General features: G+C 49.5%; 7 protein-coding genes across 7 annotated transcripts; 4 read left to right on the top strand and 3 right to left on the bottom strand.

The window, feature by feature from the left end:
* Positions 1–1,195: 1,195 nt before the first annotated feature.
* K444DRAFT_609699 (kinase-like protein) lies at positions 1,196–4,209 on the bottom strand. Its single transcript, XM_024879624.1, has 6 exons — positions 3,500–4,209; positions 3,230–3,450; positions 2,545–3,178; positions 2,205–2,496; positions 1,803–2,156; positions 1,196–1,634 (listed from the first exon to the last, which is right to left on the bottom strand). Exons 1-6 carry the CDS (start codon positions 4,192–4,194, stop codon positions 1,425–1,427), a joined length of 2,406 nt encoding a protein of 801 aa, XP_024740395.1. The 5' UTR covers positions 4,195–4,209; the 3' UTR covers positions 1,196–1,424.
* A 370-nt stretch (positions 4,210–4,579) lies between these two features.
* On the top strand, positions 4,580–5,394 carry K444DRAFT_609698 (translation machinery associated TMA7). Its single transcript, XM_024879623.1, has 3 exons — positions 4,580–4,659; positions 4,714–4,806; positions 4,859–5,394. Exons 1-3 carry the CDS (start codon positions 4,638–4,640, stop codon positions 4,954–4,956), a joined length of 213 nt encoding a protein of 70 aa, XP_024740394.1. The 5' UTR covers positions 4,580–4,637; the 3' UTR covers positions 4,957–5,394.
* K444DRAFT_321378 (uncharacterized protein) lies at positions 4,832–5,450 on the top strand. Its single transcript, XM_024871883.1, has one exon. It carries the CDS (start codon positions 5,056–5,058, stop codon positions 5,410–5,412), a length of 357 nt encoding a protein of 118 aa, XP_024740393.1. The 5' UTR covers positions 4,832–5,055; the 3' UTR covers positions 5,413–5,450.
* Positions 5,451–6,637: 1,187 nt separating this feature from the next.
* On the top strand, positions 6,638–7,147 carry K444DRAFT_522794 (carbonic anhydrase; the record flags this gene model as incomplete). The annotated part of the gene is made up of 2 exons (XM_024874232.1): positions 6,638–6,954; positions 7,018–7,147. 2 exons carry the CDS (start codon positions 6,638–6,640, stop codon positions 7,145–7,147), a joined length of 447 nt encoding a protein of 148 aa, XP_024740392.1.
* A 1-nt stretch (position 7,148) lies between these two features.
* On the bottom strand, positions 7,149–8,060 carry K444DRAFT_321370 (uncharacterized protein). The gene is made up of 3 exons (XM_024871882.1): positions 7,993–8,060; positions 7,794–7,929; positions 7,149–7,742 (listed from the first exon to the last, which is right to left on the bottom strand). The coding sequence occupies exons 2-3, from the start codon at positions 7,840–7,842 to the stop codon at positions 7,339–7,341; spliced, it is 453 nt and encodes a 150-aa protein (XP_024740391.1). The 5' UTR covers positions 7,843–7,929; positions 7,993–8,060; the 3' UTR covers positions 7,149–7,338.
* A 1,272-nt stretch (positions 8,061–9,332) lies between these two features.
* Positions 9,333–10,493, bottom strand: K444DRAFT_522457 (glycoside hydrolase family 93 protein; the record flags this gene model as incomplete). Its single annotated transcript, XM_024874206.1, has 1 exon — positions 9,333–10,493. One exon carries the CDS (start codon positions 10,491–10,493, stop codon positions 9,333–9,335), a length of 1,161 nt encoding a protein of 386 aa, XP_024740390.1.
* Positions 10,494–12,203: 1,710 nt separating this feature from the next.
* Positions 12,204–14,104, top strand: K444DRAFT_609694 (uncharacterized protein). The gene has a single exon (XM_024879622.1). The coding sequence runs from the start codon at positions 12,226–12,228 to the stop codon at positions 14,002–14,004; it is 1,779 nt and encodes a 592-aa protein (XP_024740389.1). The 5' UTR covers positions 12,204–12,225; the 3' UTR covers positions 14,005–14,104.
* Positions 14,105–14,119: the final 15 nt, after the last annotated feature.

The raw sequence follows: 14,119 nt of genomic DNA, 5'->3' as shown, positions 1-14,119 counted from the left end.
TGGTGTATGGTTTTACACTCTTTGAATGGTGATGCTGTGGAGTTACGAATTATGAGAACTTAATGGAACCGGCTTCAAGAAAGACTGGACCGTGGCGTTGGGAGTTTGACTGTTGCTAGACTGACAGACCGGCTGCGAAGATACCATCATGCACACCTTATTATTGAAATAATAACGACCTTCTACCAACCTTCTTCGACTTGCTTTTGCTTTGAACCCACCTCGACCTACAGGACTCGCCTCAAGCTGGCTGTAAAGTTTCAGAACCATCGTCATCACCATCCTTTACCCGCCTACATCATCGATCAGCACGAGACACAACACAGTCATCACCCGCACATCTCCACCCTGATTCCTACATCACACAACATCACACAATACAATCATTCTCGCACCACACCCCAAAAACACACCCACCAAGCCCAACCAGACGACCTACCTCCCTCACATCATGATCCCAAATGCCTCTTCCGCCTACCGATCAGCCGCGGCAAATCTGACCCTTGGCTCAGCCCCTGAGGATTCACATGCGCCCTTTAAACAACTACCGAGCGAGCAAGTTCGGCGCTTGCGGCTAATATCAACAACCATCGCATCCTGCAAGAGGCAGGCTCTTCTCCACTTGACTTAGCCTAGCGAAGAGACACAGTCATTTGAGATTTGATGCGAGATTTTCGTTTTCGTCGAAGTGCTTTGATGAAAACAGATTCCTCCATGTCCTTCATCCACGGTACGGGCTGCAATGGTGAAAATGCAAAAGCAACGAAGGACAAAGATTGTTTGAAGACTACCATTGAAACGAATGAATACAAACATAAAGAAGTGATCGCCCCTTTTCAAAGCAACCCCGAGCCAGCCCGCAAAGGGGCGACGGAGGACCCTGCAAACCTAAAGGGGTACGTAGGGAGCAACCGGATCTACAATCCGAAGGTACGTGACGGCAAAGCTTTCGACGAGGGGGTACATCTGGAAGATGTAGAGCCTTGCTGCAAGGCTGACGGAATCCTTCTCCCCAGGGTGTTTTTGAATTTCATGGGAAAAGAGTTTGAATTCTCCTAAATAGGAAGTAAACTTCGAAGTGGACAATCGACAAAGAATGCAAGAAAGCAATGCAGATCCCTGAAAATGGAACACGGTTTCATAATCGTAAATTTGTGAATCAACCAGTAGAAAATTGATATGTTTGTTGGGTTATTGGCAAGAGAAAAGAAAATAAATGAAGTAAAGTTGGCAGGAAAGGGGGCGCGAATTTTCCCAAACAGGAAGTACTTTTCAGCACAATTGCCATTACGATCTATGTATTCCTGCAACCGCTCGGGGTAATCGAGCTCTCTTGAGGATGTCATATTCTATGTACGCCCAAAATATCTCCCGTTGTGATGGGCGACCACCTTTCCCTTCTATCCGCAGACACCAACACCATCTCACTTCAAGGTTTTCATGATGAACGGATGTCTCAACGCCTCAGCAGGGGTGATCCTCTTCTCGGGATTGAGTGCCAAGCAGCGGTCAAGCAGATCCCTGAACAGTTCTAGCTCCTTAATTTCTACATCACTGAGGCCCTTCGATGCAGACATGAGGCGCGTTCGGAGATCGCGAGACGGCTTGCTGAACGCAAGAGTCTTGATGGTGTCCTACAATGGACACACGTCAGTTAACGTTCCATTCTTAGCCCGGAGCCGACAGTGATGTGGGATTGGGGGTCGTTGGGGTCGTCGGAGTCGGAAGTGACAGATTTGTCACTTGCCGCACAGGCGCCACAGCGCTTCAATTCGAACAGATCACAACGAAAATAGACGTACCTTTCCAGTAAGCTTATCTTGCTCCACACTTCTAAAGTTGGCCATCTCATCGAAATGGATGTGAGCGAACTGGGCTCGCTTCAACATCTTAGTCGTGAATTTACCCCTGCAATCCATGATTGATCGGAGCATTTGGTTGTTGGTGCGGCCTGTGAATAGAATTTTACCTGTGTAAAGTTCGTAGAGGGTGCAGCCGACAGACCAAACATCGATCGCGAAGTCATATGGCATTCCAAGAATAATCTCGGGCGCACGATAGAATCTGCTGACAAGATACGGTGTAATTTCATTTTCGGATGCATCCGAAGCTGATCCAAGATCGCAAATCTTTAGCATATTGCGAGTCTCGTTGACCTATTCTTAGTTAGTTAAGATTCATTGCCTGTGGGAGTTGATGCTTACCAGAATGTTGTCAGGCTTCAGATCAGCATGCAGGATGTTGCATTTCCGCATCAAACTCAAACCAAGAAACATTTGCTGCGCGTAAGCTCGAACAGCTCGAAGGTTGATTCCTACATCGCGTCCAAACTTCTTCAGCACTTCTCGAAGGTTGATGCTGAGATTCTCAAAGACCATGCACAAGTGGCCTTTATGCTCGAAGTGTCGCTCAAGACGAATCATGTGCTTCTTGTCCTCGGGGTCTGCTTGATTGATCTTTTGAAGAATCTCGATCTCCTTCATGCCAGCTTTTCGCCTGCCAAAGGTCAGTACAGCCTCCAGTGATATAAAGGGGTGATCTTACATTGTCTCATTGTTTCTGATAAGTTTGATAGCAACCAGCTTCTTCGTCGTCACGTCCATAGCTCGAACGACCCCCGAAAACATACCTTTTCCGAGATTTGCCTGAACATGGTATCTACTGTTCAGCAACTCGCCGAGGATGACTTTGTAATAACCTTCAATGTCATCCCAGTTATCAAGCATACCGATATCGAGTTCTTTGGCTTGCGGAACAGGAACTGCTTTAGCGATATCATCTGAGGAAGCTGGCTTGCCATTGGGAATCGGATCTTCTGCAAACATGTCATCATCGTCTTCCGCAAACATGTCAAAATCGTCCTTGGACTTCTTTGGCTTGTCCTCGTCTTTGGCTGATTCGGTTGGAAGCAATACGTCTTGTTCAGTGGTTGGCAGGGTCTCGTCGTAGGCTCCAGAAGAGACGTCGTCATTGTGTCTGAGGTCATTTCGTTGTCTGTCTTCTCGCATATCTCCTGTTGGGTCGTAGTCTGCGGCTGACGGGCCATCCATTTCGTCACCTGGGGTGGTATCTCCATTGGTATTTGCGAGGTCTTGGTCATTTGTGATCAAGAAAGCAGAGGGCGATGCAGGATCTTGGGATTCAACTGGAGTAGCTGGAGTCGAGATGTTGGGGGAGGCTGCAAGACTGGGGTTAGAATGTCTACTGGAAGGTGGAGACAGAAACATACTGGATCGAGCAGATGGCGTATTGTCATCTTGCTGGCCGGGTGTCGAATCTCCTGACTTGTCTCCGAGTTGCAAGGCCTGCACAAGCAAGGGCGTGGCAGAACCTCTATACTTAGCTTTGATAGCTTCACGACGCTTCCGGCGTTGCTCAATCAGAGCTGCTTCATCAAGTGGCTCCTCTGCTGGAGCTCCCACAGAAGGCGTGTTGGAAGTGTCGTTCATCCTAGCAAATTTGTTAGCAAACATACAGAATGCAGAGCTGGGAAACTTACTTTTCAAACTCAATGTTCTTATTAGATTGGTCATTATGATGCTGTGAATATCCTTGCGTAGTTTTAGCCTCTCGTCTTGAATTATCAGCTGGCAGCGGGCTTGGTCCCCCTTTGCTCACTGACAGGTCCGTTCTCTCCCGACTGTAGTCCCCATTTCCGTAAGAATTGGGTCTGCGGTCTTCATTTCCACGACTATGTCGATCATCTCTTCTTGACTGTCCCCCTCGTCCGTGACGGTCTCCTCCACGATCTGATCGGTACGGTGACCTGCTCCGGGTTCGTGGTCTTTTCTCGGCATATCTATCTCGATCATCATATCGAAGGTCGGAAGAAGATGCAGGTCCACGATCTAGGTCTTCATACAAAACTCGTGAGCGGTATTTGTAATCTTGCGGGGCGTCTTCGTAGTGAACCTTGAATCTTCGCGGGTCTCGAGATCGATCAGTGTACTCCTCCTCTCTTGCTCTCTTCGAGCCTCGGAGTTGTCGATCAGAATAAGGTGACCGACTTCTGTCGCGGGATCTCCTATCTCTGAATCTACCACCATGCTCCGGTGACATCGATTTGGAATTGCTAGAGCGGTTTCTGTCTGGACGGTCAACGGAAGTGCCATCGTACATTGGCAGCGACGTAGTTGCCTTCTCTACATTCCCATCCCGAATCTCGCCCTCGTCCGAACTGGCTGGTGAAGCCATATTGAGTGCAGTTCTTGGACGTAGACCCCTGCCTTGTGGTGGAAAAGTTGTGTTAGCCAAAGCTCAGAACGGTAGTATCTCAATGTGAGAAGAGCCCAACCGGGTGCCTATCGTCTCTCCTTCCAGGCCTCAGCGCATTGTTCTCAAGCGTTGCGGGAGAATCAGGCTCAAGTCGAACTGGTGGTGTCTGTGGTGACGCGCCGAGGGGAATGTTGTTGGATATTAGAGAAGGCTCGACTCTGAGAAAGATGACGAGAAGGCCTGCCTCGGAGTCGGGCTAGCCGTATTTGGGATAGCGCGATATGTGCCAAAGTCTAAATCAAGAACCTCAGCTTCTCCCCGCCATCCTGCACTAACATCCCACTCTCACCTCCCAAAAAAACGCTACACGCTCACACGAATCAGCCTTGGTTCATCCCAGACGACGAATCTTGCATATCGCAATGGGAGGCGCTGACAGAGCAGGTATGCCGGGCACCGACAATCATCAGGCTGAAATCGCATATTAATCATCAACAGGAGGCAAGGCTAAGCCTTTGAAGGCCCCGAAGAAAGCCCCCAAAGCCGAGTTGGACGAAGAAGATAAGGCGTTCCAGGAGAAGCAGAAGGCTGGTGTGTACCCAGCAGTCTATGCAGCTCGATCATACACTAATCACAACAATAGATGCAAAGGCAAAGGCCGAGCTGGCGGCAAAAGCCTCGGGGAAGAAGGGGCCTCTCAATACCGGCAGTCAGGGTATCAAGAAGAGCGGAAAGAAATGAGCGACTCTACGATCTGGAGTGTTGTGCGTGAGATGGTTGAGCAGTCGATTTTCTTGGATAACACGGCGTTGATGGCATTAAGAGGATACAAGGCTGAGCATGGGATCGGCTAAAGCATGGCCTTGGGAGTCTGACGAATATACGATACACACTGCAGTGGCCTTTGTCGTTGGTTTTTCTGTAGTCATGATACGAAGCAGGATCAGGATTCAACCTCGCTTGCACCACCCCTTTCATGCAAGTCGCATTTCATTGCTGTCATGCCGAGGCTCATATCTCACCCGGTCAAGTTCCTACACCTCTGCCAGCAACCCTGGATCCTTTACGAGAGCTGTTGGATGTAGACGGGCTAAAACAGCCACGCGGAGTCCCAAAGGCCGGGTCAACCAAAAGTTTTGCTGGGTATTCTGGCCGCCATTTGCTCCCTTGACTTCTCTGTTCATGCCCAGACGTTAATCTGTATGCCTATGCATGTCGTCCCCAAATATCTGAGACCGGCGCCTCGCCCTACCACGAGCCGGCAAGTAGCTGTTCAAAATGGATCATTTCTTGGTATCATACCTTTCACTCCAATATTCCGTTTGATTTCTGCTCCTCTGGAGTGTGCTTCGTTATTAAATTCCAAGAGGAAAAGTCTCAAATGAGTCCCTTGACTCAATGATGCTGCATTCAAAGCATGGGGACTAGTGTTCTTTCACAAATTATGACTAGGACCCCCACCAGATGACTTTCCTTAAAAAGATCACTTAAAATGTCATCTCGAAGTCGAGACCGGGCACAAATTCAATCCAAAGACATTTCAGAGAAAGGTCAAAGTCAAAGAACGTCAAGGTATTCCAGTTGCAGGATGCGCAGAGTCCAAGAATAGTTCGCGTCTTCGAGCAGTCTCGATTCCTGGATTGATTACTGATCGAGATCACGTGCCGAATCTTACTTGCGTCGGTCCAACCCCACGTTGGAACCCTGAAAGATGGACGTGAGTAATCAGGCGTCCGGACTGTACTTGCATGCACCAAGCAGCCTATTAAATAATTAATTTGTAGGAAGGGGTCTACAGTGTGCACCTCGGCCTTCATCGTCATTGGCGACATCTCCTGGGCATATCTCTCGCTTATTGTCCTACGTGTGTTGTGTCACGTATTGGGGGGCATATTCGGACTTCATCCAACCCGAACCCCATCGGAGCTTCGGTGACGCGCATTCAACGGTGGTCTCGTTACCAATTCTGAAGCTTCGTTATGGCCGTTGATGTTCGCCGCTTAGAAAGCTTGATGGACGGAGACCATAATTATTGGCTTCTTCTCTGTCTGGGATGGAAATCAATCCCGCATCGCAGCAAACATGTCCGGACGACGCAGCATCATCAGTTTATCCTCCATCTATAAAAGAGGACCATCATCCCCTCGAAAATCATTCATTTTACATCAACATCGCCCTCGCTCACACCAAGCATCTTCACTTTCTTCAATCAAAAGCTCCACCTCCTACACAATCTCAACTTCAAATCAGCCTCACGATCATCAATCCCCAACCAACAAAATGGTGACCGGACCTCTCGTCGAGATGCTGGCCCGCAACAGGTAAGTCGTTTAGTCAAACAAGTATTCACACACTGACTCTTCCCAGCAAATTTTCAGAGACCTACACCGCACCTCCGCCATTGATGGAAATGAGAAAAGGAATGATCGCTACCGGAGCTGGAGTCGTCGTTCTCTCTTGTTCCGATCCCCGCCTCAACCCATATCAAATTTTGGGCATCGATGGCAAGACGGTCAAGGCGACCATGGTACGGAATGCAGGTGGCAGGGTATTCGACGCAATCAGAACTTTGGCCGTTCTCCAAACAATCGGACAGCCAGGAACAATCGTCGTAATGCACCACACTGATTGCGGAATGACACACTTCCACGACGATGCTATTAAGGAGGCATTGCTTCAAATTGCTCCGGAAGAGAAGGCCTCAATTGAAGCTTCGAAGTTCGGGGAGATCAAGGGCTCGTGAGTCTTCCGATCCGAGAGACTGCCCATTTGATGCTAATAGGAGAATAGAATTGAGGAGAGCATCAGAGAAGATCTTGCACTGATCAGAGCTTCGCCCTTGATCAAGAAAACTACTCAGGTTGTTGGCCTTAAATATGATATCCACACTGGTGTCTTGAGTCAGGTTGAGGAGACGAAGTGTGAACTATGATTCAGAGAACGTGCCAGAATTTGTAGGGAAACTGTATTATAGAATATCAAAATATGGTTATTTCATTGAAGGCCGTTATGTCATCCTTATCCCTTGCGTTCTCGTCGCAATCAATATGATGCTATTCTGATACGTGCTTCTACCCAAACCAAAGGATGGACGGCTCATCAGATGATGATAAACGAAAATCTCTAGTACCCCAAAGCTTTCTGTCTCACCAAGTGACACGGACAACGACAACTATTCCTCCTACACTTCGCATCCTCACACTTACAGGTCTTACCCGACTGCCTCTCCGCCGCAGGCAATGCCCTATGCCTCTCCTGCGCCGCGTTGCTAAACGCCACAGCAACATTCCCATCCCCAGCCTGTGCCCAAGCCAACCCGCCATCTACGCCCGCTCTTCCATTGCCTGAAGCCTCGAGCCGGATATCACGGCCATCTGTATACGCACCCGCATGCCCGCTTTTCCCTTTGGCTACTGCAAACGCGCCTGTGCCGTTGTTGATGACTCGCGCGTCTGCGTTACCGTATGAACCCGCTAAATTCCCTCTGCTGCTCTGGTTGTTTTCGAAGTTTATGGTGTCGCGGTAGCCTTGACCTAGTTTAGCCAGGTCTGTCTAGGATTGAAGGACAGGAGACTTACGTGTGACCTCCCCACTATTTTCAGATCTGTGACTCTGTTCGTTTCCCATGTTTATTCTTTATTTTTCTATCGGTAGATGTAGTTTGGGTGACGGTTGTTTTTGCCTTGTCGTTGACCTGTTGATACGGGGGCAGCACTACCGCCGACGAAACCTTAGTCTTTGGATAACTAGAAACATTCCAACTCGATTGAGCCTTACGTCTGGAAGCATGACTCCGTACGCTTATGCCACGCCCGAGTACAAGGCCCAAGATCGGCGGTTTGGTGCAGAAGGCGCGACCAGAACGAGTCTGCATGCAGCTGCACCATATTTGTAAGGACAGTGCTGTCAGTGCAGGATCAATGCTATTTGGTAAGTCCAATAGATTCACAGTGGCTTAAAAAAACCACTCCGAAAGCGTTTGCCGACAGATCAGAAGGGCGTTCTTGATGCAAGGCTCTAAGTTTCTTCAAACAAGCAGGGCGTACAACAGACAAGTTTTAAGCGAAGCCCCTCAATACCCCTACCACAGTTGATTCTTATCAACACCCACCTACATCCAGTCATGCTATATATTGCTCAAAGTCTAGACTCCTGGTCTTCCTGAGCCTGATCTTCCTTACTCTCCAAGGCCCCCGAAGATCCCCACAACTCCACAACAGCACAAGACTTCAACCTAAATCCGACACTTCAAGGCTCTCTCTTTAGCAACACATTCCGTACAAACAATGGGCGGTCTCGAAATCGGCGGAGCAGCAGCAGGAAGGTTTTCAGGCTACAAAGACGTGATCAGAAAGGGAGAAGGTTCATTTTACACGTCCGAGAGAACCATACAAGTGGGGGCTCAATAAACCTTTTATATCCATGGCCGTGTTCATATGATATATGGGCTAATACGGGTTTCAGGTTGGCAATAGCGTCTCGCGCCAAACGGACGTCGTATACTCCAGTGGCACTGCGACGGCGGTGATCAAGGAGAATGGGGACATGGTGGCTACCTCTAGAGGGGAGGGCTCTGCATTGGCCTACTCGAAGCGGGAGAATGTTAAGACTCAGGGGAAGTGAGATGCTGGCTTTGGCCTGTGAGGCATGAAGGAATGGCGCTTGTTGAGGGGATGGATGTGTCTAAGTTTTTCCCATTAGTTCAGCAGCCGAGAAATAACAAGAGGTTCAGAGTCGAACACTAACTTGACGCATTCCGGTTTTGACTCAGGAAGTGAGAAGTTATTTGAACTGCTGATGAAGTAAACTGACCTATGCTGAGCAAGTTTAGAACAGGGTCGGGTTTCGCTTAAGCCCCTTTTGCAAAAGGAAGAGGTCTCTCGCTTATGACGGTCACTTGACCTCGGGTTTCCTTAAAGAGAGAACCTTCACGTGGCATAAGATACCAAACTAGTTTGTACATAAAGTGTGTAAATACAGCCCTCCAAGCTAGTCACATATTCTGTCGCTCATTTTCAGTCCAGTCCCCCCCCTTTTCGCTGACCTCCGAGTTTGTTAATTTCTACGTCGGGATCTCAACGCCGCCCACCTTTTGCCTTTTGTGCATATGCGGATCTCTAATAGGGAACCTCAATGACACCGTTAGCTACAGAGTTGCAGTTTGGGTCCCCCATGTTGCCTCCGTTGCCAAACAACAACTTCTTCTTGCCTTGCACGGTGATGATCCTCAAGCTGCGCGAGTAAGCCGACCACTGGCCCACATTGACCACCTTCCACCCTTGCGGGCTAGCACTATCGTCATTAATGAGGACTGGTTCAAGAGAGCCGCTGCTGGCAATGATTACGCCTGAGCCGTCTGTCTTTGCTGGGTTAGGCGTCCAGATGACATAAGGGGAGCCCTTAGGTACGGTCTTGCTGGTATCGTTCCCGACCAGCGCAATGCCTGTCGCCGAGTTGAAGTTGAGCGGATTGGGGGCGGTCTTGTAATACACTGCACACTTTGCTGTACCGCAGTACTCGTATGTCATGATATATTGCTGCTTGGACGCGATGTATGCGACGGTGGTCATGCCCGGCCGATCATTTTTTGCAGAATAGGAGACGTCGTCGACTGCGGCAGACCAGGTATGGAGATCAGTGGTGGTAACGTGGACAAGCTTTTGGGAATGTGCTGAATCGCGTTGATCAGAGAAGTAGCACACCAGTGAGCCGCTGTACATCATGAGAAAGGGTTCCCAGATCGCTGCATGGCCAGTGGTGATATCCTCGGGACCGTTCCCGTAGGCGATGTGACTGACAAAGTTCCAGGTTTTTGCACTGTCCTGACTGACGTAGAGATCAATGTAGACTCCACCTTGCAGACTGAATGGGGCGGAAACGCCTGCAGCAAGTAATGTACCCGCGGGATATCCACCGAACGCTTGAGGCAGAGTGTACAAGAAAGGCTGGAAGCGCATGCCCCAACCGTTGACCTGGTCTTTGATGGCGGAGAAGTTGGACCAAGTTGCACCGCCGTCCACCGACTTGTAGATGGGGTGGTTGACCAAGGGAGGTTCTGCTGGATAGTTCTCCCATGTCATCAGGAGAGATTCATCTGGTAGCTGGAGAGAGCGTGCGTAGAGAGTCTTCCAATTGACGGCGTTGGCAGCGGGAAAGAAGAAAATGTTATCGTTAAAGTTCGTGAATGCGGCTGGAGTTGGGTTTGGCGTAACACAAGCCGATGCCGAGAGAATGCATGGCAGCAGAAAAAGGCTGCCGATGAGCTGGGTGTAGTGCATGGCGTTGATATGATATGAGTAGAGACGGCCGATCTGGCTTGTGGAAATGAGACTGTAGGATGGGATGATGATGGGAGGAGTTGTCGTTGTCCCAAGAAGGCAGACCGTTAGACTTTAAATACTCATCCTGGAACTTGAGCAGGTGCCATACTTTGGCAAAGCGAATGAGCAGTTCGGCTACTTTGAAAAAGTTAATACTTAGCTTAGCCCACTGGATTTTCAGAGAACCCGTAACAGGGCATCCACAGAGACGAGTGTCTTGAGAAGGTCCATCGAAAGCAATCATCCCTTGCACTAGCCCATATTCCCCACGGGGAATTTGCACTTCCCCTATGGAGTATCGGGAGAACTCCACAATTGAAAAGGTCATGAGATCGAAGACATTTGCTAGACGTTGTCTGTGGGTTCGCGCGGGATCGTGTGCAAGATTCTGTTAGGGCTCCCGGGTTGCCTCGCCGACAGGACTTGCTTCAACCAAATAACGCGGCTTTGATTGAATTGAGGGGCAGCTCCGCACCATAGTGCACGAAAGGTTCTTGGGGAGAGTCGGGAACTCTACTCCGCAAGGCTGGAGAAAACCAGGGGATTCCGTATCCCTCGTGAAGATGCTGACCTAATTATGAAAATAATGGACGCGCCCCGAGGCGCCACACGCCAACATTTGGATCAGCGACCAGCCACAGAGTTCGTTGTGCCCCGTCCCTGTCCATACGCAATAATGACCCTGCAGGTCGCGTCTTGGGTCTTGGGAGTCAGGAACACACGGGTTGATCAACGTTAAGCCAGGGACGGGTCGTGAGGTTCTGAAACGAGGGCCCGTTGTGACTCGTGACTGGGTTAGCCTGTAGTCTAGCCCACCGCCAGAATCAGGTAGAAGATCGAACTCTTGCGGAATGTCGGGAGCGAACAAAAGTTCTGCCACCAATCAGACTTTACGACAGCCTCACACTCATTACATTGTCAGGCAAGCGAATACGAGGCGTATATCTACGTGTACGAATAAGAGATTGCGTTACTCAAACAGGGGGGGGCCAACGCATCTGGGGATATGGGGGCCGGATTCATTGCTGGGCAACCCCTTCACACCAGATTCCCAGCATCTACTCTAGGGTGGGTACTTTACAGTAATAGAAAAGTAGAATACCGTTACCATGGTAATGTAAGGATCAGAGTAGATTACACCTTATATTACAGTCATGTGATGCACTAACCTATCTAGGTAAGAAGAAAGCGGGGGACTAGGCCCAAGAAGTACTAGAAACTCCCAATGGGGGGCATAGTCTCTTCCTTTGCCACTTTCCGACATGAGATCCTGGATTTTAGGCCTTAAAAGCCTGGAAAGTACGAGATATGTCCCGGTAAGCCCTAAAATTGTCCTCTTCCAGGCCTGAGAAGCCTCCTAAATTCTAGAACGGCTACGCCTCAACAACGCACGTGCTGTAACGATAAAAGCTCCTTACATTATGTAAAGATGAAAGTATAGTACATTATTACCGGTCTTGACACAATCACCCCACCCTAATCTACTCGTAAGCATTGCAGATCCCACAGAGACGTTGATCCAACGAAAAATCAGGGCGTTGAGTCAAGGTGTGGATTCTTGGACCTGTGTTTGGTGCGGGGTTTCCGTTGGTGGCTGGGCCAAAGCTCACCACCACTCACTACCGCTCTCTACCGCTCTCCACCCTCCCGTACTTCGTATATATGGCCCGATAATCCGCACCATTCGCTAATGCTGATTATGCTCATGCTCATGCTCGCTATGCAGCAGGAACGCTCCTCCTCCTTATCGCAGAGTCAGATCCGCTCTCCTTCTTCAACCAAGAGATCCATCTCAATTAGCAGGGGAAGTGCCGCCTATCCGAGGAAAAGAGCGGTTACGGCATGTCAGGTTTGCCGTGCTCGGCGAACAAAGTGTGATCAGAAAAAGCCTTCTTGTTCGTTTTGCGAGAGCATCGGAGCCGTGTGCAACTCAGATCCTGCCTCCCTATCCACCTTTGATCCGGCAAGCATTGCGATCATCGAGCGGCTAGACAGTCTAGAACGGAAGATCGATTCCATTCCCCAGCTCTCACACCTCCACCATGAGAATGGCAGCAGCAAAAATGCACATCCACATCACAAAAAACCGCTCGGAAACTTCTTGCCAGAAAACCTGGATGCAATTCTGAAGTGGCCAATTTTTCAGCCCCTGACTCTGCCTGTCACGCCAACTCCTAGTCATTGCAGCCCAGCCCCAATATGTTCCACCACACAGGCATCGGCTATCAGCCACGAGCTCCATCCACCAGCATGTAATCAGTGGCTAGATGCCTTCTTCCGTCATGGCCATTGCAAGAATCCAGTCTTGGATGAGCAGAGTACTCGACGTTTAGTTCGCAAAGTCTGCCAGGAAGGGGTGGGCTGGGATTCCGAATCATGTCTGGTACTTCTTGTTTGCGCGAATGGTGCTCTGGCTCGTCCTTTGCTCAGCCCTTCTGTCTCCACCGATGATGAATTTCATTTGTCAACTCCTAATGCCTTATTCGTGGCATCACTAAAGCGACTTGGTCCCACATTGGGGTCTGCAGGCGTTGTACAGGCGCAGTGTCTATTTCTCGCAGGTGTTTTTCTGATGTCCACTCTACGGCCGTTCGACGCATGGCGCATGTTTCTGCAGTCGCTCGCTATCTGTCAGAGTTTCACATACTGTGACCAACCTGACCCCCTAAGTGACGGCGAGTCCGGGTCCACCGTGGAAGCGGAAGGAAGCATTTATTGGTCTGCATGGAAGTCAGAGAGGGAGTTGAGGTGGGAGTTAGGCCTCCCTGATTTCGGCGACGTGGGTCTTAACACACCACGAACCTTTCCGAGCTGTTCTGAAAGTTACGAAGGCGACAGTCTCCGAGCCTGGTACTTCTATCTATCTGAAATCTCACTTTGGAGATTGGAGATAGCAGTAAAGAACGAAATGAGAAGCCTGGTGGCCGAGACACCGGCTCAGGTGCTTGATGCTCTAGCCGATATAGCTGACGAAAAAGTTCAGCAAGTCATAGCTTGGCAAGATTCATTGCCACCTAGTGTGAGCATTGCGGAACATGAGTTACCAACAGGAGATGACGGTGATATTCTTAGATTCGTTCTCAGAGGGCGCACCACATATTTCCATGAGCTGATTTCATGGCCGTTCGTCTTCGCGGTAGTCAACGACGAGGAAGATGCACCAAGAGTCAGAGAGTGGGCGGCCAGAGGCTTCGCTTTCCATCTTGAGAGATTGAGTATCAACCGACCAGGATTCTACCACAGGCATCACGGTACTTGGTTAATGGTGCGGTCTTCTGCTCGAAGCGCATGTATCTTGCTTGCAGGCGCCCAGGTTTCGTCCACATCTGAATTATTACCACCAAACTGGCAGGAGGCTGTCGAAGCTACTATTTTGATGCTCCAGTTCTGGAGTACCGATTGCGCAGAACTAGCTATTACTATCGATATTTTGAACCGCCTTTTCTCGAATATTTACCAGCAACAATGAAGACGCTCTCGAATGTTTGCTGTAGGAAGATGCCATACGTATATTAATAAGAAACCATAATGCTCGACATGCAGGTGAATGAATTCTTACTGTTCTACCGGTATCTGAGCTACTT

Source organism: Hyaloscypha bicolor (genome assembly GCF_002865645.1).
Source record: "Hyaloscypha bicolor E unplaced genomic scaffold K444scaffold_50, whole genome shotgun sequence".
NCBI lineage: Eukaryota > Fungi > Ascomycota > Leotiomycetes > Helotiales > Hyaloscyphaceae > Hyaloscypha > Hyaloscypha bicolor.
This window is presented reverse-complemented; position numbering and strand designations above follow the sequence as displayed.